The sequence below is a fragment of the Corvus kubaryi genome, unplaced genomic scaffold, assembly GCF_017639235.1.
Source record: "Corvus kubaryi isolate FWS band 111438036 unplaced genomic scaffold, C.kubaryi_AGA036_p1.0 133, whole genome shotgun sequence".
NCBI classification, from domain to species: Eukaryota; Metazoa; Chordata; class Aves; order Passeriformes; family Corvidae; genus Corvus; species Corvus kubaryi.
Genome location: NW_024580667.1, coordinates 28,647,629 through 28,672,848, shown reverse-complemented (window position 1 = coordinate 28,672,848; position 25,220 = coordinate 28,647,629). Strand labels below are relative to the sequence as shown.

The 25,220-nt window shown below is 39.8% G+C and overlaps 1 protein-coding gene across 2 annotated transcripts in view; it reads left to right on the top strand.

Annotated features, from left to right (window-relative positions):
- The window catches only part of GABRB3 (gamma-aminobutyric acid type A receptor subunit beta3), a 200,441-nt gene extending 195,538 nt beyond the window's left edge, over window positions 1-4,903 (top strand). For both annotated transcript variants that reach the window (XM_042041124.1, XM_042041134.1), the window contains one exon: window positions 953-4,903. In XM_042041124.1, the coding sequence (XP_041897058.1) occupies window positions 953-1,303 (351 nt within the window). In that variant the 3' untranslated portion in view covers window positions 1,304-4,903. The remainder of the gene's footprint in view (window positions 1-952) is intronic.
- The last annotated feature ends 20,317 nt before the right edge of the window (window positions 4,904-25,220 follow it).

Sequence of the window (25,220 nt, the reverse complement as noted above, 5' to 3'; positions counted from 1 at the left end):
GGTCTCTGTCATATGGCTGACCAGGGACCTGTATTTTGTCTATCAGGGTGATGCCCAGTCCTTGACTGAGTACAGTTTACTGTTAACACAAACTTTGACCTTGCTGTAGTTGCAGTTGCTATTAAATTAGCAAAGTATTATTAATCCTAAACCAAAATATCTACATAGAAATCACTGTCAAGTTTCTCTCAACAAAAGTATTGACTTTGTTAGCATGATAAATATAGTTTGTGCTAAACACTGGTCACTGCCTCTGGAATAGGGAGGTGGAAGGGAAGAGTGCCACCTATTTCCTCAGTTCAGCAGCTTTTTGTCTATGCCTTAAGTTCCTTGGTTTTCAAGATCCATCACTCAGACAGAAAATCCCTGCAGTTAAGTATTGCCATGATTGGAAAACTGTGCAAATGACTTTGGAAGGAAAGCTTTAGGAGATAAGTTGTAAATAAGCTCTGGGATTATAAAATGCAGAGTTCAGCACACCAGAACTGTTCTTGTGATTTTAGCAGACTTCACAGGCACTTTTTTTACCTGGTTTTAGATCTCAGATAGGAAATAAAAAAGCTAATCCAGTTTAATTTAATTTTCTGCTGTAGCAGAGAGAGGACCCATCCCTTACCCTCTCTCCCTCTATTGCCAGCGATGCAGAGGTTTCACTGAACTACACCACCCTTTAAAATGTGGCTGGTTTAGAGGGAGAAGAAAATGGTAGAGTTTACTGAGTACAGTTTTGTACTGGATGTTTGGTAGTATGATGATAACACTGTGAAAGTATTTAAGTACATGCCTAATTTTAGGCAGCTGAATAGTGCCATTTCTAAGATTATCACATGCTTAAAATTAATACATTATTTTTTTTAGATATGTATGGGTTTGGAGATTTACATACACCCACATTCTGCTCATTGATGTCAAGTCTTTTGAAAGAATTTATGTTTCTATTTTTGCCCCCTAGGTGGACACCCATGGAAACATCCTGCTAACATCGCTTGAAATTCACAACGAGATGGCAAGCAACGAGGTCACCACCAGCGTTACGGAAGCCCGAAATTCAACTATATCGTTTGACAACTCAGGAATCCAGTACAGAAAACAAAGCTCACATCGTGAAAGCCTTGGAAGGCGTTCGTCAGAAAGAACAGGCCCCCATAGCAAGAGGGGCCATTTACGAAGAAGGTCTTCACAACTGAAAATAAAAATCCCCAATCTAACGGATGTGAATGCCATCGACAGATGGTCAAGAATGGTGTTTCCATTCACATTTTCTCTTTTCAACTTAATTTACTGGCTATACTATGTTAACTGAGTGACTGAGTTTTTTTTAAAGGACTTCAATTATAACAAGTGAAGTACTACTTGCCTGCAGAGTTTATATATATATATTTATATATATATTTATATATAAAAAAATATATATATGAACTTTTACTATGTAGACCATACTCATGTATGTGTGAATACATGTAGCAAAGAATTGTGTGTACTTTAAAGCACATACTGCAAAGCAAAAGTATATGTATGCACACACACATGAACACATTCATTCTGAGGTTATGGACACTTTAACATAGAATTCACTTCAGAGGAACTTTTTAAATTGAAAAGCAGGTGTCATCAAAGCAGCAAGCCTTGAGAAAGTAAGTGTTGTGTATTATCACTACAAAACTTTGATTGTCATAGAAATTTTCAAACAGCTGTAATCATGTATAAAGTCAGTATTTAGTAACATCCTTTGTAAATGCTGCCATACACACTAATCATAAAGCAGTAGAGTTACACTGGTAAGTTTAAAATAAGTTATTTATATTGCAGATCCATCAACTACAATTTCATCAAGCCAAATTTATTTTTCTCTGCTAAAATTTCTTGGGCTTATAATGTCATAATCATCTTTTCCCAGTCCTGAATGGGCATAGTTTTCAATGGTCTCTTGCTTTCTCTTGTGCAGTCAGCAACCTGATCATGGGAGTGTTGTAGGTCTTTGGAGACACATACAGGTTCATAACATTTCAAACAAGCATTTTAAGTGTCCATCAACAGTGAAATGAATCTTTTGTAAGTACTGTAAATGTACAGCACATTTTCCTTCCCTTGGACTGGTTCCAGCTGCCATGTCATTTTGAAAGAGAACAGCACATTTTTAGTATAATTTAGCTGAGAATTCAACTACTGTCAATGTGTTCTACATCTGCTGTAGATTTAAAGATTGTTATTCCAGTGAAAGCATAGAAGATGTCTCAGGTTATTTGTTACTTCAACATGAAATCACCTAGCTGTAGCCTTTTTTAAACATGCATTCATATTATTTAACATTCTTATAACATTGTATGTTAATGTAAAATATATTTGCATAATATGCATATAAGTATATTTTCTCAATATTTTTCTTCCCTATGCTTGCTATCGTGACCGCATGTTATGTCATATTTTTGTTTCTGTGATGTTATAACTTTTTATTCTCTAGAGTTGAGCAAATAGAACACTTCTGATACTTTGATTCAGTAATGGAGCATTTTCATATTTTATTTATATACTGAAAGTATATATGCCTATACTTACCAAGGTAGTGTGCTGCCATCACAGATCACAAGAGTATGTTTTGTTTCAGCATTAACTGTGTTCTAACATACCCTTCCTGCAAATGTGACCATTTTGGTTTTCATCCCAGTTCATTCCCTCACTGGGATTCCAACTTTTTTGAGTCTAGTAGATTGTAGTCATCAAAGTATGCCAATTTCAGATCTGTAAACTTAATTTGTTATTTATCAGAACTAAATCTTTCTAAAGAAAAGAAGATATATTTTTTGTAAACAGTGTTTCTATCATGTACATTCTCAAATAACAACAAATACAGTAGCATAAATAGATCTAAAAAAACCAGAATTCAGAACCCTGACAGTTCTCTGCATGTGAAATTCCTCTGGACATCGATGGGATTTTTTGACAGATAGAGAGCTTTGGATGATAGTTGGAGACTTCTGTGGGGGAAAATATGTGTGGATATTCATCTAGCAAAACCACCAAATATGAATGAAATAGAAAAGGCTGCCTTGGCTCTGTAATGACTGCCCCGTGTTCTCCCTAGTACTTGATTTGCCTGTGAGTAGAGCACTGATTCTTGGGTTGCTACTGTGTATGGCCCATTACTATTCCCACCCCTATTTGCAGCTGAACTGTGAAACTTTGCTGAAATTCCAGCATAGATGAGCCTGGGTTGCAAATGTGTTTCAGTTCCATCCTCGGGGCTGCTCCTTGGGCATGAATGGGCTCGCACGGTTGCCTTGCAGCATCGCTGCAGTGCGATCCTCAGCTGGGAACGTTCACCAGAAGCCCGGCTGCTGGCATGGGCAGGATCAGCGCCGCAGTCCTGCTGCATTGTTGGCAGTGGTGCAAAATGGCTGGAACTGCAGTTTTTAAGCACTGTATCTGCAGACAACTACACAACATGAAGAGCCTCAGAGGAACCCGTATAGCTGGAGCAGAAAAACTTGGTGTTTAAAAGCTCCTCGGTATTAAGGCCCATTGGTAAAGTGCAACGTATTGTGAGCTCCCTAATAGCTCTTCAAACTGTGAAGGGATTATAAAGCACATTGTCATCTTTATAATCAAAGTAACTAACAATTAACACCCTCCCAAAGTACATATTAGATAGAATTGTTGAAAATCTCTCCCAAGTTATCTTAATAGTAAAATATTAAAAAACCCATCTGATTTTAATAAAAATTATAAATGGTAGGGTTTGCTTTAGAAAAATTTTCCTACTGAAATGATCTCCAAGCAAGTCTTCCTGTAAGTGCCCTAAAGAACTACCCTAAAAAGTGGGATTTGAGAGTGGTCCTGCCCTCCTGATTTAATCACCGCACTCTGTTTTCTTCAAGTCCCACCTCCTAGAAATCATGTGGTCAGGCAGAAACCTTCAATTAGAAGTGTCCTTTTGGTTGTGATAGAAATATATATTCCAAATCCCTCTGAAATCAGTTCTTCAGTACAATTTCCAAGGCAGAAAATTACTCTCTGTACAGAGAAAAGAGGCAATGTGGATTTTTCAGGGCCCTGCATGTGCAAGAAGAGTGAGTCTCTGAGGACTCTCTCCCTCTCTCACCATTTGCGCAACTGGAGGGCAGCAGGTTACTGCAGCCCCGTTCAGGGAACTGTACTCCCCATCTTGCCTGTCATGGCAAAAAGTAGGCAGTTGCATGTTTCAGCTTTTTCACAAGATTTCACATTCATTGGTCTAGTCACAAACAACTTTAACCTTGAACAGATCCAAGTCTTGGTTTGACTTGAAAAAAGCCAGGAAAATCTCACTTTAGGTTACCACTTCATCTTACACACACATTTTTTGTGCCTTTTTTGCCAACACTGTTCCTACAGTCCCAGCACGACTTCTTACACACAAAACCACACACATACAACCATGAGTTAAGAACAGTGTTTACCTTGACCTCCCATTTTCTGGCTTTTGTCCCTGTGCATTAGCTGCAGTATATTATTTTAACCTTAGATGGCTTTAAGACTAAAAATGGTGATTTCAATTAAATCACACCAGAGTAATGTATTTCATAGCTAATTAACTCCTTTGTAACTCAACACTGCTATAAATAACATTTACACATAATTTGTTTGTAAAAGGCATTAAAAAAAGGAAAACTGGAACTATCTTCTGTTATAGCCCAAAGGGTCAATAAACAGTAGAAATATTATGATGGTTTAACTCTAAGTTGATTTCATCCCACTGTAATGATAAACTAAAACCCAGTTCTTTTTGCTTAAGGCACATCTATGTATTTTTGGTATTCTTCAGCAGTGGAAAAAAAAAAGAATAGTAAAATGGAATGATGAAGAGATGCTTTTTGAAAATATTGATGAATGAATATTAATTTATTAAAAAGGATTTAAAACTTAATTCGTGTGCTTTTTTTTTTCTGGGGATGGAAGGAGCACGATGACTCTTCAGCTAAATTTAATCTTAAATATCATGTAATGATTAGTCTTACACATTTTATAGAAAAAGACCAAATGTGAAATCATTTTTTAATCAACTCACAAATAGCAGAAGAGATTCTTAAGCATTAAACAACTGTATTTCCTAGTGTTTTATATAGTAGATCAAGGAAGAGGGAAAAACTACATCCACTAACTTAGCAAGATTCTTAATAGCAAAGCAATCTGTCTTCAAGCTGTGGCATTGCCAGTTAAGAGCAAAAAGTTTGTTCTGTGCTTTATATAAAAAAGGCCTTCTTTTGCTTGCTTCTTCCCAGGACACAAAAGTTTTTAAATATCAAAACAAGACAGTGTTTATTTATTTGTTTCAATAATCAAATACTGTGTTCATTAAACTTTTTATTGCTAAATATTAGTAAGTTATTTTAGAACAGTCAGGATACAGAGAATTTTGCAAAAGGGGGTTTTAAAGACACCTTGACATTAGTGCTACAACCCCTTCCCCAAAAAAAAAAAAAAAAAACTCCTTGAAAATTTTGAAAGCAGGAACAAGCTGTCATACACTTGCTTAAATCTCATAGTAGCTAGTGATATATGTCACAGTTTTTAGAAGTAGATAAAATATTCAGCACCATAGTTGTAGTGGCCTTTTAAATCAACAGAAAGGCTCCCTCTTATTTCAGCATGTTTCTGCTCACTTTTTTCAATGCTTCCCAGATTGTAAGTAACATCTGTGATCTACTTTTTCTAGTCCAGCCTGCATTGTAAAGTAGGAAAGATTAACCATAAATCAAGCTTTGTTTTGTGATTGAGAATATTTGCAACTAGATGCATTTCTTTGTGTATTTTGGAGATGCTATAGGGTAGCAATAAATATTATTTAATTGCTTAAGAAGCACTAATTATATCAAGGGAGTTCAGGTTCTAGTAGAAACTATGGGTTCTTTTCCCCAAATAGTTATGGTCCTGTTAGCATCAAGACTATTTCCACAGATGTTGGTTTTATAGTCACAACTGTTACAAGTGCCACCTGCTAGAAGAGGTACAGCAGCAGCTGAAAACTGAACTAAAAGCAGTGGGAATCCCAAGGCTTCTCTGAACTGGTTTTGAACAAAAGAAATCTCTCACAAGTGCCTTCAAATTCCTCCAAATACTTGGTCTGAGCTTTACAAAAAATATTGCAGATTTTGGGCGTTTAATTAATGTGGTTCTTATAGCTTGTGAAAGCTGAGTTGTGGACTCTGATGTACACGCTCAGAAAATCAAACCCTTTGACAGTTTACCCAACACACAGCATCACTTGTACTTGAAAACTAAAGCCACATGGATAGGATATGTAATAGTACAAAAAGAAAAAACAACTGCCTCTAAAATCAGCCAGAGTTTAAATCACTAATTAACTGAACTTCAGGTAAGGCTTAAGCAAGCACAGTATTTGTTTGGACAACATCCCTTACCTTTGCAACATTCAGTGTGGTATGTCTTTGTCCCAGCACTGCAGCCTAATTTAGGTTAGCAAGTTTTCTTCTGCCCTGGTAACAAGGGAAAACCCAGAAAGTGGCCCCTGCACTGGCATACCTCCAGCAAAGGGAAGGGAGAGCACCTCTGAGTTTTCCCCTACACTGAGCTCTCCAGAACAACGCTGATCCCAGCTCTGAATCCTTCCTTGGAGGCACTGATCTCTCTCCTTTAACTCCAGAGGGAGCCTTAGGCTAACTCTGAATTATCCCCCAGCTTGCCACCAGCAGTTGGGTTATTTCACCTGTAATTCCTCCTGCTGCAAAAACCTGGAGATAAAGTAGCTGTTACCCCAGATGTCACAAGGTACACGGGCAAACAGCACGTGGACTCGGGGCTATGATACGTCACGGTAATCTTTAGGTTATTCATTCTAATATTGTATTTAAATATATTTCAAGTTATGTTCTAGCCTTCAAGGGTTAGCACACTTGTCTCCAGATGCTGGTGCGCTTTATATGAATGTACTTGGGACAGAGCATGAGAAGTTTTTCTAAACACTTTAAATCTGCCCAGCAGCACTCTCCTGGCCATTTCCTCCATCCTTCATCCATATCACAGGCCAGAGTTTGCATTACCCCTGCAGTAGGTTAACCACCCACCTACCGAGAGCCCAAACCTGCAGGCGTGTGCTGCCAAGTGCTGACTTGCTCAGCTGTACCATTAGATCTTCTGCTTGTTGGAAAGTCTCTCACAGATCAGATGCTATAATTAGTCTAACAACGAGCTGCTGCTTCACACCTCCTCATAAAATGCCAGTACTGCCACTAGGGACCCTGTTTTCCCATCCTTTGAAAACTACTAGAAAAAGAGGAATTTTCAGGCTGTCATACAATTAAGAACCTCTCTCCGTTCACCCTGGCTCACATTTTGCTTCAGGTTATACATTTAATCTACAGGGACAGAGGTAATTTAGTACAAAATTTCCTGCCTAGGGCTACTGTTCAGAGTTTGCAGTCCAAAACACAAGTAATGTAGGTATATGCTGAAGTATTTAAAATTTCTAGCAACAGTCTTTAAGTCTTTTTTCCTTTGGAGATATTTAATGTGAAAGGCACAAACAACTGCAGGAGCAGGAACCAGCACGCAGTAAATCTCCCTATGCAAGCTAGCCGAGAGCTAGGCTGGAGTCAGGCACATGTGCTCCCCTTGCTTTCAAAGGCCTGTCCTCTTGTCTGAGCAGCTGGAGAGTTTTGATGGAAACTCCAGCTCAGCTCAGAACGATCCCAGAGCATGACCCAGAGCACTCTTTGGGCAAGTGCTCTAGGCATCTGCCTCTGATGTAAAGGGCTGACAAAAGCACTACATCTAACTGCATCTTAGATGGAAGGGAGTCTCCTGTCATGAAAAGGCTTTGGGTGCCAGGCATGTCTCTGTAAGTGCCTTCAGGCATGGATTCTCCCTACACTCTGTATTTCTTGCCTCTGCTCCTGGACAGTTGCACACTGGACATGCTGCTTTGCCCTGCAGAGCTGTACAATTCTGCTGCCACAGCAGAGGACACATGGGCTGAATCCACTCCATCTCCCATGGCACATTTATCTGAGGTATCCAGTTAGTCCTTCCGTCATTGCAGACCCTATTTTTAACAAACTAAAATACATACTATCATCCTGATGGCTATTTAAAGCACACATTTGGAGTTCCAAGCCAACATTTTTAGCTTCATTTCTTTGACTAGCTGCAAAACTATGTCCAAAGAAAGATTTGAGCAGAGGAAACTTGTGCTCAGAAGTGCTGTTCCATGCTGCTCTACACCTGGAGTTGCTGTGCTTGAATTTTGTGTGTGATAGGGAGCATGAGAGAGAAATAATGCCAGAGAAATGGAAATAATTCCTACACTTGCCTATATTTATAGTGTTTTGGATGAAACAGTTTCAGTGCAGATGACAGAAGACATCCTGTGATGTGAGTGATCCCATATCATGATGAACAGTGTCCCACTCGCCTCCCTTTGATATCAGTAGGAGCTGAGTGTGGCTTTACAGCTTTGGCTGAAAACTCAGAACCACATTGGTTATTGGAAAATAACTTGTGATTGTTTGGGGATTGGAAAACTGTGACGTGACTTCATTTGCAAATGGGAACAATTTCAAGACATGTTTTCCCATTAACTTAACCATCCTGACTCTGCCTTATTCTAAGCTGGAAGCTACTGCATCATTAATTAATTTTTGAATTACTGTTTAATTTTCCATTATTTAATGTGAAGCATGGAGGTTTTTTGTTGGTTTCTCTAAAAATACAATGCCCATTTGCAGCAGGAAAGTAATTAATTAGTGTTATAAATGCATATACAACTGCACATAATGCAAGATATTAGAAGTGAAACACTCTAAAGGATACCCATTACCTGCAACTACTGCTTGGGCATTATTTAAAATACTGCTGACAGTTCTATTTCATGAATATGCTTAGTTTATAACAACACTGATTAGGTATTCTATATGGGCAGTTAATATATCACGCTTCCATGTATCTCATTTGCTTTGACAAGGTAGTTTTTGGTGAAGCCAATGCTGGAACAATTTCCTAATGACCTCAGTGATGTTAAATTTCTCTTGATCATGATTTCTTGCAGACCTGTAACATCCTGAATGCAGATGACAGTTTTGACATTCACAAAGATGTAGGTTTAATTATCATCTTGATTACTTGAGCTGGAAAGCCAGATGCCTAAATATCATGAAAGGTCGAGTAGAACAAATCCTGATAGTCGGTATCTTTCAGTTTTAGAATTATTGCTTGGATTGGAAGGTGACTTGGAGAATAACAACAAGTAATTCCTTTGCATAACTCTCTTCCTGCACAAAAGAACAATTGTTTAACAATGTTTAAACAAGGATTTGGTCCTAAAAAAAAGAGGAAATTTGAGCTGAAATACCAAAGACATGTAAATCACCTCAAATAAAAGAGAACAGAAAGGAGAGGCACCAAGACAGATAAAGATCTGATAGTTTTTCCCAGTGCCCCATGGTGGGTAATACTTTATTGTTGAGAGACTCACATAAAGCACAGCAAGCCACCTCTTTAATAGCAGAGAATTTGTCAATATCCTTTGCCTTTATGTGCATGATTTATAAATCTATTTTCTAAAGCAATTTGAGGGTTGTAAAATCACACCATTATTTAGTACACAGCTCCTCATGGATTCTGGTTTATCAAGTGTTAGGTAAAGAGGAGGAAAAGCATTTGCTAATCAGTCATTAGCTAGAATAGATTCAAGCAAATTACTGCTATTATGAGTTCTGATACAAAGCCCATTACAGTTGAAAAAAAAGCTCTCAGAGGTTTCAACAGGCTTTGCATACCACCTGAAATTAAGCAGACTGCTGGAAAATTTACATCTTAATTGACTATATGAAGATCAAGATGCAAAAATTGCCAAACTATAAGACATCTATACGACAGATGAAAATGCAGTAGTGGACTGAAACCAGAAATTGCAATAGACACAAGGGATAGGAATTTTTGCAATTTTAGTTTAATCAACTACGTTGTTGCTGTTGAGGTGAAAAACAACCAGGTTGAGTTTTTGTTGTCCATGGCTGTCCACAGAACCCAGGCTTGCCCCTTAGCAGCAAAACACTAAACCAAATGAAAAAAACCCTCCAAACCACCACCAAAAAATGGAAGCAGAACACATCTGGCAGCTCAGAAAACTCTCCCCATCTCCAGAGTCTGCCTGACATCCTACTGCAACATATAGGTTTTTAATTATTCTTTATTAATAAAAACATTGATATAATATTTAAAGTATTACTGATGTTTAATCTGACATATTACATGCTTTGTTGCAAAGGAAACCTTATTGAGACCTGACCATGTTGAACCATGTTGAAGTTATGGGACAGTTCTGATCTAGGAAGTGAAGAATTTTTGGCCAGAAATTTTTCCATATGCATAAGTGAAAACATTGCCTGACTCTCATGCTGCTTCCCGCCCATTGACACCAGTCCAGCAGTCTGAGGGTGAGTTTCTACAGGTTTAAATAAGGACAGAGAAATCATGACAACCAACAAACCAGGGAGGGGCTACTGTCATACTGCCGATAATTTAGCAGTTTTGGAAGAACTTCTGTCTAGTATTTAGGTGCCTTGTTTGGAGTTCAGTGCTGGCTGGCATGTCAAAAGATTTTGAAAAGCATATTTAGTAGCTTCAGCTGTAATAAGAAAAATGCTGGTAACCTCTGAAGCACTATCTTCACAGATATACGTCCTTTTCCTTTGTAAAGTGATTGTAAAAAAAGAAGGTAAGAGCTTCAGGGGACTGGCTGGGTGAAGGTCTGACAGCCAACTGTGGAAATTTTCTGTACACTCGGTCTTACTGATAACTGCTAGCTAACAAAAAGGCTGCAGCAAATCCTCCATCCATTTCCATTTTCACTGGCTTTTCCCAAAGACCTGAACATTAGGAGCATCCTAGTTTGTCAAAGCCAGGAAGTCCTATCACTAATTCTTTTCCATGCAATGATCAGGCTCTACTTCTAAATCCCAGAGATCACCTCAGTGGCTCCTGTTGAGAGGACAGTGCACACCCTTGCTGCTCAGATGGGTAGAAATCTCTCCAGGCTGAAAGTATTTATGGCTGATTTCCCCCCTTTTGTTCTTTTGCCAAAATTTCCCTCTAGCTCAAATAGCCTTTCTCCATCTGACATTTACTTTTGATATATTTCTAGAGAGAAATCACATCCTTCTCAACCTTCCTTTTGCTAAGCTGAAACAAGTTCAGCTATTTTAAGTCACATTGTGCTCTTTTCTCCCCTGACCACCATCTTAGTCTTTCTCTCACCTCTTGCAGAAAAAAAAAATAATAGCACTTTTTATGGATCATCAATGACAAAATTATTATACAGTGTTCCTACTGGTTTTATTCCTCCTTATCATGTCCTCTCTTGTGTCATTTCAACACAGATTCCCAATAACAATCATCAGTCTCTTCCTCTGCCCAGTCCTTATCTTGTCATTTACTTTCATTTGTCTTTTTGTGTCTGTAATTCACTTTTCCCTGTGGTGTCCACTTGCCTTCTGATGTAGGCAATGGATATTTTCCAAGATTCCACATTTCCTCCACGAGGTCTTGGGGCTCAAACCTAACACACCTCTGTTACAACATCAGCAGTAATGCTGGCAGGAAGAGACTTTAAACACTGGATTATCTTGGGGTTTAAAATGGAAGTCATTGTCCGTATGTGAAGTGAGGTGCTCAGGACAGAGCCATGTCAAACCTCAGCACCTACTTTTGCCATCTCAGCTAAGCATAAAAAATGCTCAGAAATGTCACCCTTAATGAACACCAGGGAAAACCACTGGCAATGGCAACAACCAGCCAAAGTGCAGAGCAGTGCACTGCACACCTAACAAATTGCTCATGTCTTTGACTGCCCAGTGTGTGTCATGCTCTACTTCCGGGGAGGATATGTACTCCTAGCTCCAGGGGAGCTGATGGATGTCCATCCCTAGAAGCCTTAATCTTCCCTTCGTCTGAATAATGATGGAGCTGATGGGATGCCATATCACCCTGTGTGCCAGGAAAAGCCTCTCTGTGGCTCTGGGGATGCTCCACAGCTCATTCTAAAAGCCTGAGAAGATACCCTGTAAACAGTCATGTGCAATACCAAGAGGAATTTGTAGAATTAAATACGTATCTTGTTTGGACACCAGTTCTTTTAGGTTTACCATTCATACAGTATCAAGCACGAAAACAACCTTGAAGAGGCAATTGGTGAGCTCTATGCTAAAATTTGTTCTCATCAGAGCTGTTACTAGAGCACAAGAGGATTACTTCTGTGGGCTTTTTTCACATAACAGAGTACTTGTCACAGCTGCAGTTGTGGGCTTTTTTAAATCTAATTGCAGACTTGAAATGCAAATGACTGTAAAATTTCACAGACATATTTTAAAAATACAGATTTTAACATGCTACTTTCCATTGCTTTTGAGAAGCATTTTTTTTGTTGTCTGGGGTATTTATTTTGAAACTTCCCAGGCAGTCACAATGTCAAGCTTACACTATAGAGATGCATCCTTGTAGTGACAATTACAAATGCATGTAATATTAGGGACATACTTCGCACGTACTGAAGAAAAAGTACATTACAGACAAGCATGCTCTCTGCAACCTTAATTCCCACTACTGTGTATTAATTAATGCCATCAATTACAAGTCCTTATCTGCATGATATTTTCCTGCAGTATTTACATGCCAGAGTGGACCAGAATTTCAACAGTTGTCTGGCTAAAAAGTCTGAATATTTGAAGCTGGCAGGGATGCTTGAATGCTCAAAATCCTCAGTCAGAAGTCTTCAAATGTAAATTTGCCCTCAGGAGCAGTGGTCTGTGATGGTGGGGTCAGGTATGGATGTGCAGTTTGGACCAGGCAGCTACTCCATGGATCCTGCAGCTGTTGGCATGGATGCAGTGATGCTGGTGGTGCCTGTCTTTCTATTTTTAAAGATCTTGGCCTTTAATATTTGTACTAGAGTGTAGCTGTGTACTCGCTAAAAAGAGCAGGATGAATCCCAGTTGTTGAAACAAATTGCTTTCCCTGAGAAAAAAACCAATTGGTTATTAAAATAACATGCCAGCAGGAGCCTTGCCAGCATTGACTTAGGCCTCTGGGCAATAATGCTGTGCAAATAACACTAGACTGCAACTAAAAGCCTGAAACTGAGGAACAGAAGAGTTTCAGAGCAGGTGTGTAACAAGCAGAAAACTAATAGAAGAGGAAGACATAAGAAGATCTCTAACAACACAGAAAGTTTTGGCTTCTCTGAAAAAATACCCTGAAAATTGAGCTGGCATGCATGTCAGTGCCACAATCTTTTTATGCACATCCATAGAATCACAAAATTATAAAATTATTAAGGTTGTAAAAGACTCCAAAATCATCAAGTTCAACCATTACCCTAAGTCTGCCAGGTCCACCACTAAACCTCATCCCTAAGCACCACATCGACAAGTTTTTTTAATACTTCTGGGGACAGTGTTCCAATGCATGACCACCCTTTCAGAGAAGAAACTTTTCCTAATACCTAATCTAAACCTCCCCTTACACAACTTGAGGCCATTTCCTTTTGTCTTATTGCTTGCTACTTTCAAGAAGAGGCCAACCCCCACCTTGTTACAAGATCCTTTAAGGTGGTTGTAGAGAGTGATAAGTTCTCACCTGAGCCTCCTTTTCTCCAGGCTAAACAGCTGCTCCTTGTAAGACTTGTGCTCCAAATACTTTACCAGCTCCATTGCCCTCCCTGGACATGTTCAAGCACCTCAATGTCCTTCTTGAATTGAGGAGCCCAGAACTGAACACAGGATCTGAGGTGCAGCCTCACCAGTGCTGAATAAAGGGGGACAACCCCTGCCCTGGTCCTGCTGGCCACACTATTGCTGACCCAGGCCGTGGTGCCATTGGCCTTCTTGGCCACCTGGGAACACGCTGGTTCATGTTTAAATCCCGTCAACCAGCACGCCCAAGTCATTTCTGCTGGATATCTTTCCAAGCTTGTAGCGCTACGTGGTGTTGTGGTGACCCAAGTGCAGGACAGTTACTTTGCCTTGTTGAACCTCACACCACTGGCCTTGGCTCATTGGTCCAGGTTGTCCAGATCCCTCTGCAGAGCCTTCCTGCCCTCCAGCAGAGCAACACTCCCACCCAGCGTGATGTTATCTGTAAAGTGACTGAGGGTGCCCTCAATCCCCTCATCCAGACCTTTGATAAAGATATTAAACAGGACTGGCCCCAACACTGAGCCTTGGGGAACCCCACTAGTGACCTGTCACCAGCTGGATGTAACTCCATTTACCAACATTCTCTGGGCCCAGCCATCCAGCCAGTTTTTTACTCAATGAAGTGTGCAACGAAGTGTGACTCTCCAAGCCATCCACACCTAGTGCACCTGAGGGACTAACTCATTTTCAGAGATAACTGCTCTGCAATTTCTTCAAAAATCAATTTAGTGATGTCTGTCTCAGGTTGGGATATCCAATAACTGGCACCTAAAACTGCTTGCTACCTTAGCTATAATCATCAAAGGAAAATCAGAAATCATTTGATGACAAATGTAAACTCAAGGTGGATCAAGCTACAGTCTTGTTACAGGCAAGTTATCATGGATAATTCAAAATTTCTGTTCCTCCTGATGATGGGAGCTGCAGAGACATTTTTGGGGGGTTTTGCTTAGTAGATTCTTTAATGCACATCAGTGCTTAGCGCATATAGGTAATTTTAAAGATATGTTTAGGAGTCTTAAGGAGTTAGCAGAAATCTGATATCTGATATTTATACAGGCATCACATACATGGAGGAGATCTCACAGGGATTTCCTGAGAAACACCTGCACTGAGCTGCCTGTAATTTTTTCACCAACTGGAAACAGCATGAGCTTAACTGAAAGCAGAAAAACCGCGATTCCACAGCTCTTCACAGAGTGTAGCAAATCCTTCTGAGGCAGAGCTTATGAGCTTGACGTGGCTTCCTTGTAGCTCTGAGATGAGACTTTCTAGTGCCGTACATCTCTGTGCTGTGCCAGCACACAGCTCGGGTCACCACAAGTCCAGACAAATCTCCGCAATGCTCCATTGGATCATGTAAACTCACCCTTCGTGTCCCTTCTGGTACTCTCTGAATGGTGCAAACGTACAGCACCATAATAATAATAATCAGTTCCATGAAGGCAGAGGTATAAATAACAATAAGTGATTAGGAGAACATTGCAATTAATCACAAGAATGCAGGCTCAATGAACTCTTGTTGTCATTTTTAATGAACAATACATTATAATTAGAGGCACCCAAGGGGAATTGTAAGAACTTGCCAGTGCAGAGATGTCAACTACGAGAGTACCTCATCAAGGGCTTGTTCTCACTATTTGTCAGGCTGTTTTGAGATTTCTTCATGAACCATGTGTCTCAGTGGTGGCTAGAAAACATGGAAGAAAAGAAAGTGAAAAAAGAAAGGAAGAACATTAGATCCAAACTATTCCTTTTTATTTCTTTAGAACTGCATGTTGTTCCATAGGGTCTGCAAGAACTGTGAAAGTAATGTATAAGGAATCCATCTGTGACATGCAAATTACAGAGACGTCTCATTGGAGGGATACCAGATCAAACACCTGCAATAGAAATTTATTTCCCTTTAAAATTACTAATCTAATACAGATGTACCAAAGTTTATAGTAGAGAATATCAGAGTGCACAATTCTGTACTCCCAGCTTGCATGAAAAGCAGTGTCTGCACAATTCGTCTCTGTGTGGAGTCTGATACACACAACCTAAGACATTAGTTATGGTCAACTTTAACGATTTTTTGTGTGATTAATTTATGTGACCCACATACAAGGTTAACACGTTTTCCCACAGCTGTTTCCCGTTTTCATTAATTTGATAAGCCATCCATTCTGTATAGCATCCATCAATGTATAGTTTTTCAGACAATTTATTCTTCTGCGAATAATTTTCCCCAATAATTTGCTTGTCTGTGGACTATCCACCAAATTTTATTGTACTTCCGGTGTAGATTAACAATATTTTAAGACACAGAAACTTGCTGTTATTTTTCCAAATATGATTTAGGATGGATTTAATATATTCTCGTTCACACACAGATTTTTCCTTTAGAGTTCCCAGATTTCTCAGGGTTCCTAGACTTGCAGAACTGTAGGAAATCTGGCGCAGTCAAAATGGGTTCACAAAGGGAAAGTCTTCTTTAACTTATTTGATATCCTTCTTGGATAAGCTCATCTGTCTTGTGGAAGAAGGAAAGGCAGTGAATGTAGTTTTTCTGGATTTTAGTAAGGCTTTTGATTTTGCTCCTCACAACATTTTGCTGGACATTAATAGTGCACTTTAGCTTTTGGTCAGCCCTCAAGTGGTCAGGCAGTTGGATTAAATGATCTTTGTAAGCCCCTTCCTACAGAAATAGCGTATTCTGACAATATATGTGCTATTGTGTTACATTGCTATAGTATTTGTATACATATTTACCATGTACATAATATTAAAATACAGCTGTGTATCTATTATTTCACAAATTTATATTTGTACCTTTTTATGTTCTTATTACTAAACTGCAGATAATTAGGACAAAGTTAGCAAACTTGTTTCCCTAGATTTGTGTTTGTTTTCAAGCTACTACACCTTGGATGGCATTTCTAGCAGACTTTCAATAATATTTAAAAGACATCCTGACATTTTGAACATCAGGGAAGCAGAGCTACCTCCGGAGTTTCTGTGAGATAGCTGGTGATTTGATTTGTTTAGTCAGACAATATCTATAAGTCTCATACATACACACTAGTGTTTGGAGGAAGGAGAAAATTGTTGAGAGCCTGAAGTAAGAGCTTGACAGCATGCTTAAGTGCTTTTTTCCCCTTGGAGATTCAACATGCATGAAATGTGACACAAAATACTCTAAGGTAGGAGAAAAATCCAAGAAGGCTGGAGAGTAGAAAAACAACACTTTCAAGGGCCTTCCTGAATATTTATCTTTTTTGGGATGTATCTGAGATCATCCTCAGGGTCAAAGACTCCTGAGCGTCTAATTCAGAAAGTTAAGCGTGGTTAAGTGCTTTTTTCCTCAGAGGTTCCCTTTCTTCAATTATGTGTCTGAGAAGAGCCATCAGGCATTGCCCAAAGAGTTTTGTAAGCAGATGTAAGGGATAGGAACAACACAGTAGTGAACTTTTGTTTGGGATTGAAAGGCAAATAAACATCATAGGTGCACACAGCACTGCTTGAGAAGCATGATAGAGATGACCACCTACCATTAATCACCCTCTCTGAATTTTAAGAACTTCAGGCACATTAATTTTGAATTTTTTGAACAGCCCAAACTTTTTTTAAGCAGTAGGGTTACAAAGGTCCTCCCTTTACTTGCTGGCATCCAGAAATACTCCAACTTGTAATTAGAGAGAAAACAAATCTAAAAGAGAGAAAGGAGGAAGATGGGATGTGCTATGAAAAGTTGGATACAAGTAGTTCTTTTGATCATAGGTAGTCATCATGATTATCCACATGGAGTCAGGAGGCCCTGCCAGGCTATACTGAGCTCAAAAAAGATTTTGGAGTGGGCTTCCAATGCAGGTACAGGTCATGCTAATGAGAAAGAGCCAGTAGCAGTATGACTGATTGAATAATGAAAACCAGGATTTTTACAGAAAAAGAAAGATGTTGCTTAAAATTGTTGCCACCATTCCACTTTCAGATAAATTTTGGACTCCTAAATACCTACTTTTAGACCTTTTTTTAAAGGGAAAAGAAAACATTTGATACCATTGAGGCAAAATAGCACTTTTTTGTGATTTCCAGGTAATGTATTTTCTCACTAAGGCATTGAACAGAATTTTCCCTCTGTGTATGTCTCTTTCCCTTTTGCACACACGCACTTATATAATCTGACAATCATAAACATCCCAACAAATGGAAGATCCCAACAATACCATGGGAATGTTATGAAATCTGTGCCCACCCAGCTGAAGTGAGTCTTGCTGTTGCTATTGTTTTCTGTCCCCAAAGTGCTCTTTGTCTGTGGTGTTCCTCGGGAGGAAACAGGCAAATATATACAGACCCTTAGGACCAAGGCACAAATGGCCATATGGCTACATTTTGTAACTAGATACTAAAATTGCTGGTTCAGAAAATCACTAACTTCCACAGCTCCTGCATGGTTGCAGAGGAGTGTGTGACAACGTTAGGAAGCAATGTCCAAAGACTTTTTCACTGAGAAAATACTGTCTCCATGTAAGCACGGCACCACTAACTTCATTACACTTGTCGATTTACACCCCTGGAGCTAAAAGAAAAGTTAGACTTAGTGGGGCAAGAATTTGGTAGTAAAAAAATGAAAACAGCAAACAGAAAAACAGATGACAAATCACAGAGGAGAACAAAATGTTCGTGATGTAAGAGAAACATCTGTTGTCCAGGTTAGCCTTAAAGTACAGATGGTCTGAGCTTCCCCTTCATCTGAATTTGGAAAATTACAGAAAAAAAATTAGTTCAGTGCAAATACAGCACAGTGAATTCTTTGTGCCCTTTCCCAATATTTTAAAAATTGCCCAACTGTGTTATGCCTTTTCACACTGTTTAAAAGAAAGCGATGATTCGTTTTTTGGGATCGGAGTGGTCAGACTGAGCATTTGATGCCCTCATTCACAATGACATCAAAGGAAACTCTAGACTGAAGTTGGGTTAGAGTGGAAGTTGGGCCATTGATGATGCAAGTCTCAATGCAGAACACTTGTGCTTTCATTTGTCCCTCTGCAATAAACAGTTCACAGCAAAACCAGTGCCCAAATGAGAGGCTGCACAAGACGTCCCTCACAAGGGTCTTCTGCTCTCTGAGGAGTGGGGCTTTGTAACCAATCATCTCCACCTTTTATTTTCATGCTATTGCTGTTATTGCCAGGGAGGAAGGGAATTTATTTATTATTTTTATGCTCTTCAATGGTCTGGAGAATAAATACTTGACAGCAACAGGTTAACCAAGAGATTTGTAAAATATAATGTGGTCCTTCTCAGTTCATATAGGGTTGTTTAGCCTGGAGAAGAAGAGACTCAGAGGTGACCTTATCACTCTACAACTTCCTGAAGGGTGGCTGTAGTGAGGTGGAGGTTGGTCTCTTTCTCCAGGCAGCAACTGACAGAAGGAGAGGACTCAGTCTTAAGCTGCGCCAGGGGAAATATAGGTCGGATATCAGGGAAAATGTTTTTTATGGAAAGAGTGGTTAAATACTGGAATTGTCTGCTCAGGGAGGTGGTGGACTCACCATCCCTGGATGTGTTTAAAAAAAGATTAGATGTGGCACTTGGTGCCATGGTTTAGTTGAGGTGTTAGGGCATCAGTCGGACTCGATGATCTTGAAGGTCTCTTCCAACCTAGTGATTCTGTGGTATGTGTTGTCTCACCAAAGTGTCTCAAAGTCTGAGTCAGGGGGTGTCCTAGGTTACAGTGTAAGATGTAACCAAAGGCATGTATTCTATTATCATCTTCACAAGCTGTTAAAGCAGGTGGGGCAGTGGTTGTTATCTCCTGCCATGGCTCAACCCTGATAACTCCCTCCAGGGGGGCTATCTCTGTTTAATGGGCAATCAAGGACCCACCACATGACTCACAGAATTTCATCATCCCATTGTGAAATGCTCTGCCTGGGGGGGGAGGAGACAAGCATTCCCACCAGATATACTCTGGGGCTTGGAACAGCATAAACAGCCCTTACCAATGGGACTCCCAGAGGACAAGAGCTACACCACTGGACCCTCAGGTGAAGACCAGATCCTTTTCTACAGGATCACTGCTTCAACAGGACCACTTCATCCTGACTGCTACCACCACCCTGACTAACAGGGTGTCAGGTTGTATCCTGACTCTGTCAGTGTTCTTGTACTATTACATTTATTTTATTTTCCTATTAAATTAAAATTCTGACTTGTGATCTCCCACTGGTTTGCTTTCAAACTAGTACGGGGGAAGGAATCACTTCTCTGCCTTCACTGACTCACAGAGGAGCTTAGGTGGACATCTTTGAGCAGATCACTAACTTATAACTGGAAAGGTGACCTCACTTTCCTCATATCCCAGTGCTTGGCAAAGATTGGGAAAATGGCTGGTAAACAGCCTGGCTCTGCCTCATCTTCAGGCACAAGGATCTTCCTGTAAATAGATTTGAAAAGTCTGCTAAAAAATGGATTTCTAGTTAAACCATAGAACCAGCAGGTAATACACTATCTCTGAGATCAAAAGAGGCTGAACATGTGCTTGTGGCCTCCTCATCTAACTCAGCTGGAGGAGATACGAAGGTTCCCCCTGGGACTCAAGATATTTTCTAACCCAAGTACTTGCCAAGATTCTCTCTCCTCTGATAGGTGCTACTCTCCTTGGAAAAACAAGCAGAGGGTTCAACCAGGAACTATATTTTTATTGTAACCCTATTAATGTGCTCATGCTGATTTCCTAGGCACTGTACTTAATCTTCAGAGGTAGACTTCCTCTCAAAGAACAATTTAAAGCACCTTAGTGACTCTCCTCCTTTCTTTTTGCCCTCTGGACATTCCTTAGCTACTCTGTTCTCTGCATAGAAACCTAGGCTTCCGACTTGGATACCTGATGGTAGCTATTTATGTATCTGAAGGTCACTTTAGGAACCCACTGATTAAAGATGATCTATCAGTTTCATAAATACACTCCAGTCCCTTCTGTATCCATCGCTGCCTGCAGTCACAGATGGAAATCCAGTAATTATTTATCTAATAAGTTGTGGGGCCATAAAGGCAAGAATATATCTTACTGCAGAGGAGACAAAAGCTTTTCTTGAATAAAAGCAATTGCACCAAGACTTGACTCTGTGCAATATTAAAAACGTAAAGAAGCCATCTGTTTTCCTTTCATGGAGAATGATTTTGTCTGCTATGCAGTCATTAATGATGCATACTGGAAGAGTTTTCTATATTTATTTGAAGTGAAGCTAGCACTGTGCCTACTGGAACACCAATTATGGTTCCTAGAAGTCAAAATGCTGTGGAAATAGATAAATGAGTTACCTAGCTATAAAAAAAAGTTACCATATTCATGCATTCCCAGTATAGAGAAACACAGACAGCAGGATGTGAAAGCCATATTTTTTGATAAGATCTTCTATGGCCTCTCTCTTCATGTGTCTGTTTTTAGCATAGGTACACAGATGCTAGTCACATATGTTCTATACAAACCAGTAAACAGCGTTCCATTTATAGTTTACTTGAGGAAGCTGATTAAACAATATTTTGTTATACCTATCTACATGAGCTTTCTTACATGCATGCAAAACTCTGTATATAGACTTTGTAGAGGTTGAATTCAAACATGTGAAAGACTGAGCTATAAACACCCAGCTAAAGCAAAATCTATAAACTGTTTAAAGGGCATTAGTGCTCCAAAGTTATACAGTAAAAATAGATGGCATTATGCAGCTCTGTATATACTGCCTCTCATTAACTTCAGTACTGGCTTACATGGAATTCATGAAGCTAAAATAACACTACTATCGTTGGCAAAAAAAGCACTCATGAGCTGGGAAAACTCAAATTTTGCTTGCATAATCAAATGTAGCACCTCTCCTCTACTGTGTATCCCATATGAGAGCATCTTTACATGTTCTGACACTACTTTTCCATATGACACTGGCAGCATTTAGTATATTTGTTATCAAGGACTGATTCACTCCTGATTCTGACACTGCTTATCTTTGAAATCATTGCATCTCCAAACAGCATTATTTCAAATTTTTTTACAGCAGTTTCATGTGAAGTCTTCATAGCTTAAAAAAATTTTAAAACCCACAAACAAACAAAACCAAACCACAAAGAGAAGAGAAACCCGAGGCTACTTTACTCACCATCCTCTTTGACACAGGTTTGTGACCCCTCAGCAACAGAAATGCCATGTCCCCACCTGATTTGGCCCCCACCAGACATGGTAAGTCATGCACTCTGCTGAAACATTCATTTCACAGCTCAATGTTGATAACTGAGTAAGACCAACACTCAGAGTTTGGGGATATAGTTCTCCATCTCCTCCTATATGTCAGCCCAAAATCTAAAACTATCAAGTATGTTTTTGCCTCAAGCATGCTCTCTACTAACTGACCTCTTTACCTCCTCTTCCTCATCCCTACCTCCTATTTCCCACCCCTACAGCTAACACAGTTCATTCAGCAACCAAATCACTGAACTGGTCTCCATGTTTGTGAGCTCCCCATCCCCCTTCCCACCTCCTTACCCTGAGATACCCGGTCTCCTGCTCTGGGCAGTTGACCTTCTTCCCAGCTCTGGGAACTCATAGGCTTCAGACCTCAGCCTTCTTATCAGTCTTAATATCCTTGACCGACTTTAACTGAGTTTATATATGCACCTGGAGGACTCTAAGGCTTGATAGTTCTGGAGAAAGGTTAAGAAAACCAGGGTGTAAAATTTTTCTCATAAAACAACCTTAAAAATCATGTAATAAAGTCATGAGAGTCCCATGAGAGCATGGAATACTATACATTGCTGAAGGCCTCTGAAAGTCACTGATACTCAGTAAAACAGACCACAGTGAAGAGTTTTGTGAGCTAGCAAATACACTCCCTCTCCACCAGAGGAAATAACTCACCTTGCAGACAGGACAGCGCAATCTTCCCCCATACCTCACTTGCCCCTTGGACTGAGATCTGGAGACCATATAATCATCCAGCTGAGGCAAAGAAGAAGAAGAAGAAAGGAATCACTTGAAGAAGAAAATATCTACAATAACTCTGGAGGACTCAGTGTGATGTGAGGAAGGACTAACATCTGTTTTCTTGTTTCTAGTGGCACTTGCAAAGCCTAAGCAGAGTCTATGGTGTCACCAGCAGTTATTCATCCCAGTGATGAAGACCTGGGCTCTTTTTCTTTTGAAGCACATGAAGTCTTCAAAAATAGCGTTATAACTCCTTAATCTGTTGCTTGTTTCTTCATTGCTTTCTGAGGAAGAAAAGAGTTTCCAGGTTAATTCATGATAGGGGTGAATGAAAACAAAAAAAAGGAAGACAATAATAGGGAATAATGTCCCCTCATTTCATAAGGAGCTGTGGACTAAATGGAAAATATTTTATGACATTCCCTTGCTTCTTTCTTTAAAAAATCTATTCTGATGCCCTGATGATGTACACCTTTTCAATTACTACTTTGTCATTGGTGGTGTTGAGAGCAGGAAATTGAAACAGGAGATCAGGACAGGAGAACAGGAATTTGAAATAAGAGAAGGCAAAGACCGAGTAAATGAGGCTGACACCAGCAGGGGCTCAGAGAAGAGCTGAGCCATAGGATCACAACTCTTGGTCCTAACTCATAGGCGAGGAAGAAACAGTAGCCCAGAAATGGGCCTAGCTTCTTTTGTTTGCCTCAAAATTTTGGAAGCATGACAAAAATAATGTCTTTCAGACATAAAGAGAGACAGGTTTCAAATTTCAGGCAGACAGGGTATGTGTTCAGTGCTAAAGTAATTACAGTCAGACTCCATGAATGAGACAAGAGTCCTGAGACTGAATAGAGAGAGGCAGCAAGGGAGGTGGTATCTCTCACCACTGATAGCTGAGATGGAAGCTATCCTTGGGTTTTTAACCTCTTTAACCCGTAACAGTTGGAGGTCAGCTCTTTTTCTTGCATATTCCATCAGGTTTTTCCAAGAAAAATACAATCTCCTCAACCTGGAGAAATAAACCTTGAGTGGCATATATATCCAAATTCAGTGGTTTTGTCTAGAAGCTGTTTCTTGTGAATGGTGCAACATTGAACTTCATGCTTATCTCAGCTCTCCAGTGTGGATGTGTCCCTCTGTCCAGTGCCATCATTTATTTGAGAGTATCCAGACACACTGCACTTGTTACCTACAATACCAGAGCAAGAATGGCTTGAAGGTCACACTAAATTTGAACGAATATACTGGAGACTGCCACCTCAGGCTGTCACTCTCTGGCCCAAGAAGGAGTAGTGTGGTAAAGGCAGAACTGTTTGAAGGACCTCATGGGGAAGACATAGAGGAGAAACCTGGACTCCTGAGTGTGTGTCACTCTGGCCGTGATGTGCAATGCTTTGGGAATTAGTTTTGTCTTTTTCTCAAATATTTGCATTCGCCTCATCCATGATAGAGCTTTTCTTTCTTTCTCTCTCTCTCTCTGTTTCTTTCTCTCTTTTTCTTTTTTTTTTCTTTTTTGTCTTCTCTTTTTTTTTTTGCGTCTTTTCTCATGTCATTGAGACCATGGTAGTCATTTCAGCTCTGAGTCACAACAAGAGTAGCCTTCAACTTCTGTCACTTTGATGTATGGCTTTTTCAGGGAGATTCAATTTAAGATTTTCCAAGGACTTTGAAGAAATTAATGCTCAAATCCTATAGATGCAGCAGAAGCTTAATGCATCTCCTTATTACAGTCTCCCTGGTCCTAACTTGTGGTCTTTGAAAGAGTATATTTCAAGATTTTCATCTTTCGTGCTACATCTTTCAGCGTGCTTCTACTTTAGTTCAAATTGCTTTCTGTTAATATGAAATACAGCTAATTTTTTTCAGCTTGTGGTGTACCTCATTTGGTGAAACCTTATCAGCATAACTGCAGATGAGTTTCCACTGAATGCCCAGAAATGGATGATCAATCTAAAGTATCAGACCCAGTCCTCAGCATAAAACACCTGACAGTCCTGGGACCCAGGCTGTATATGTGGTCTCATCTGAAATCTGATTAATAAGCTTGATGTCCCTATGAGCTGGAGGCTTGCACTTAACAATGACTGGGAGAGGCAGCTAGAAGTGAAGTGAAGCAAAGCATGGTCTGATCCTGAAGGGCAATATTAAGTATTTTGGTTTGCTCCATGAACATCCGAATGACAGGATGAAATATTTTAATTAACCTAGCTTTTGGCTTTATGAGCTTGGTCCAAACTTTTTCTCTCTTTAGAAGCAGACTTACTCTCCATCCATGCTCTTCTACCAGATGCCTCTCCCCTGGCCTTTCCCAGGCTGAAGTAACTTTAGCAAAGGTACAAAAATCTACCTTGGCAAACAACTTGCACTGCTATAAATAATCTCCCCTATGCACTTAGCAGACAGGCAAAGTCTATACAGAATGTGTACATATTGATCCTATTATTCGCATGCCAGAAGTAATTGCTCCCTCTGAGCACGTTTATAGATCTATACTAATTCCTGGTTTCCTCACAGCATGTCAGGACTGAACAAAATCTTCCATAAATCCATGTGGTTTCTGGAGCACATGGAGA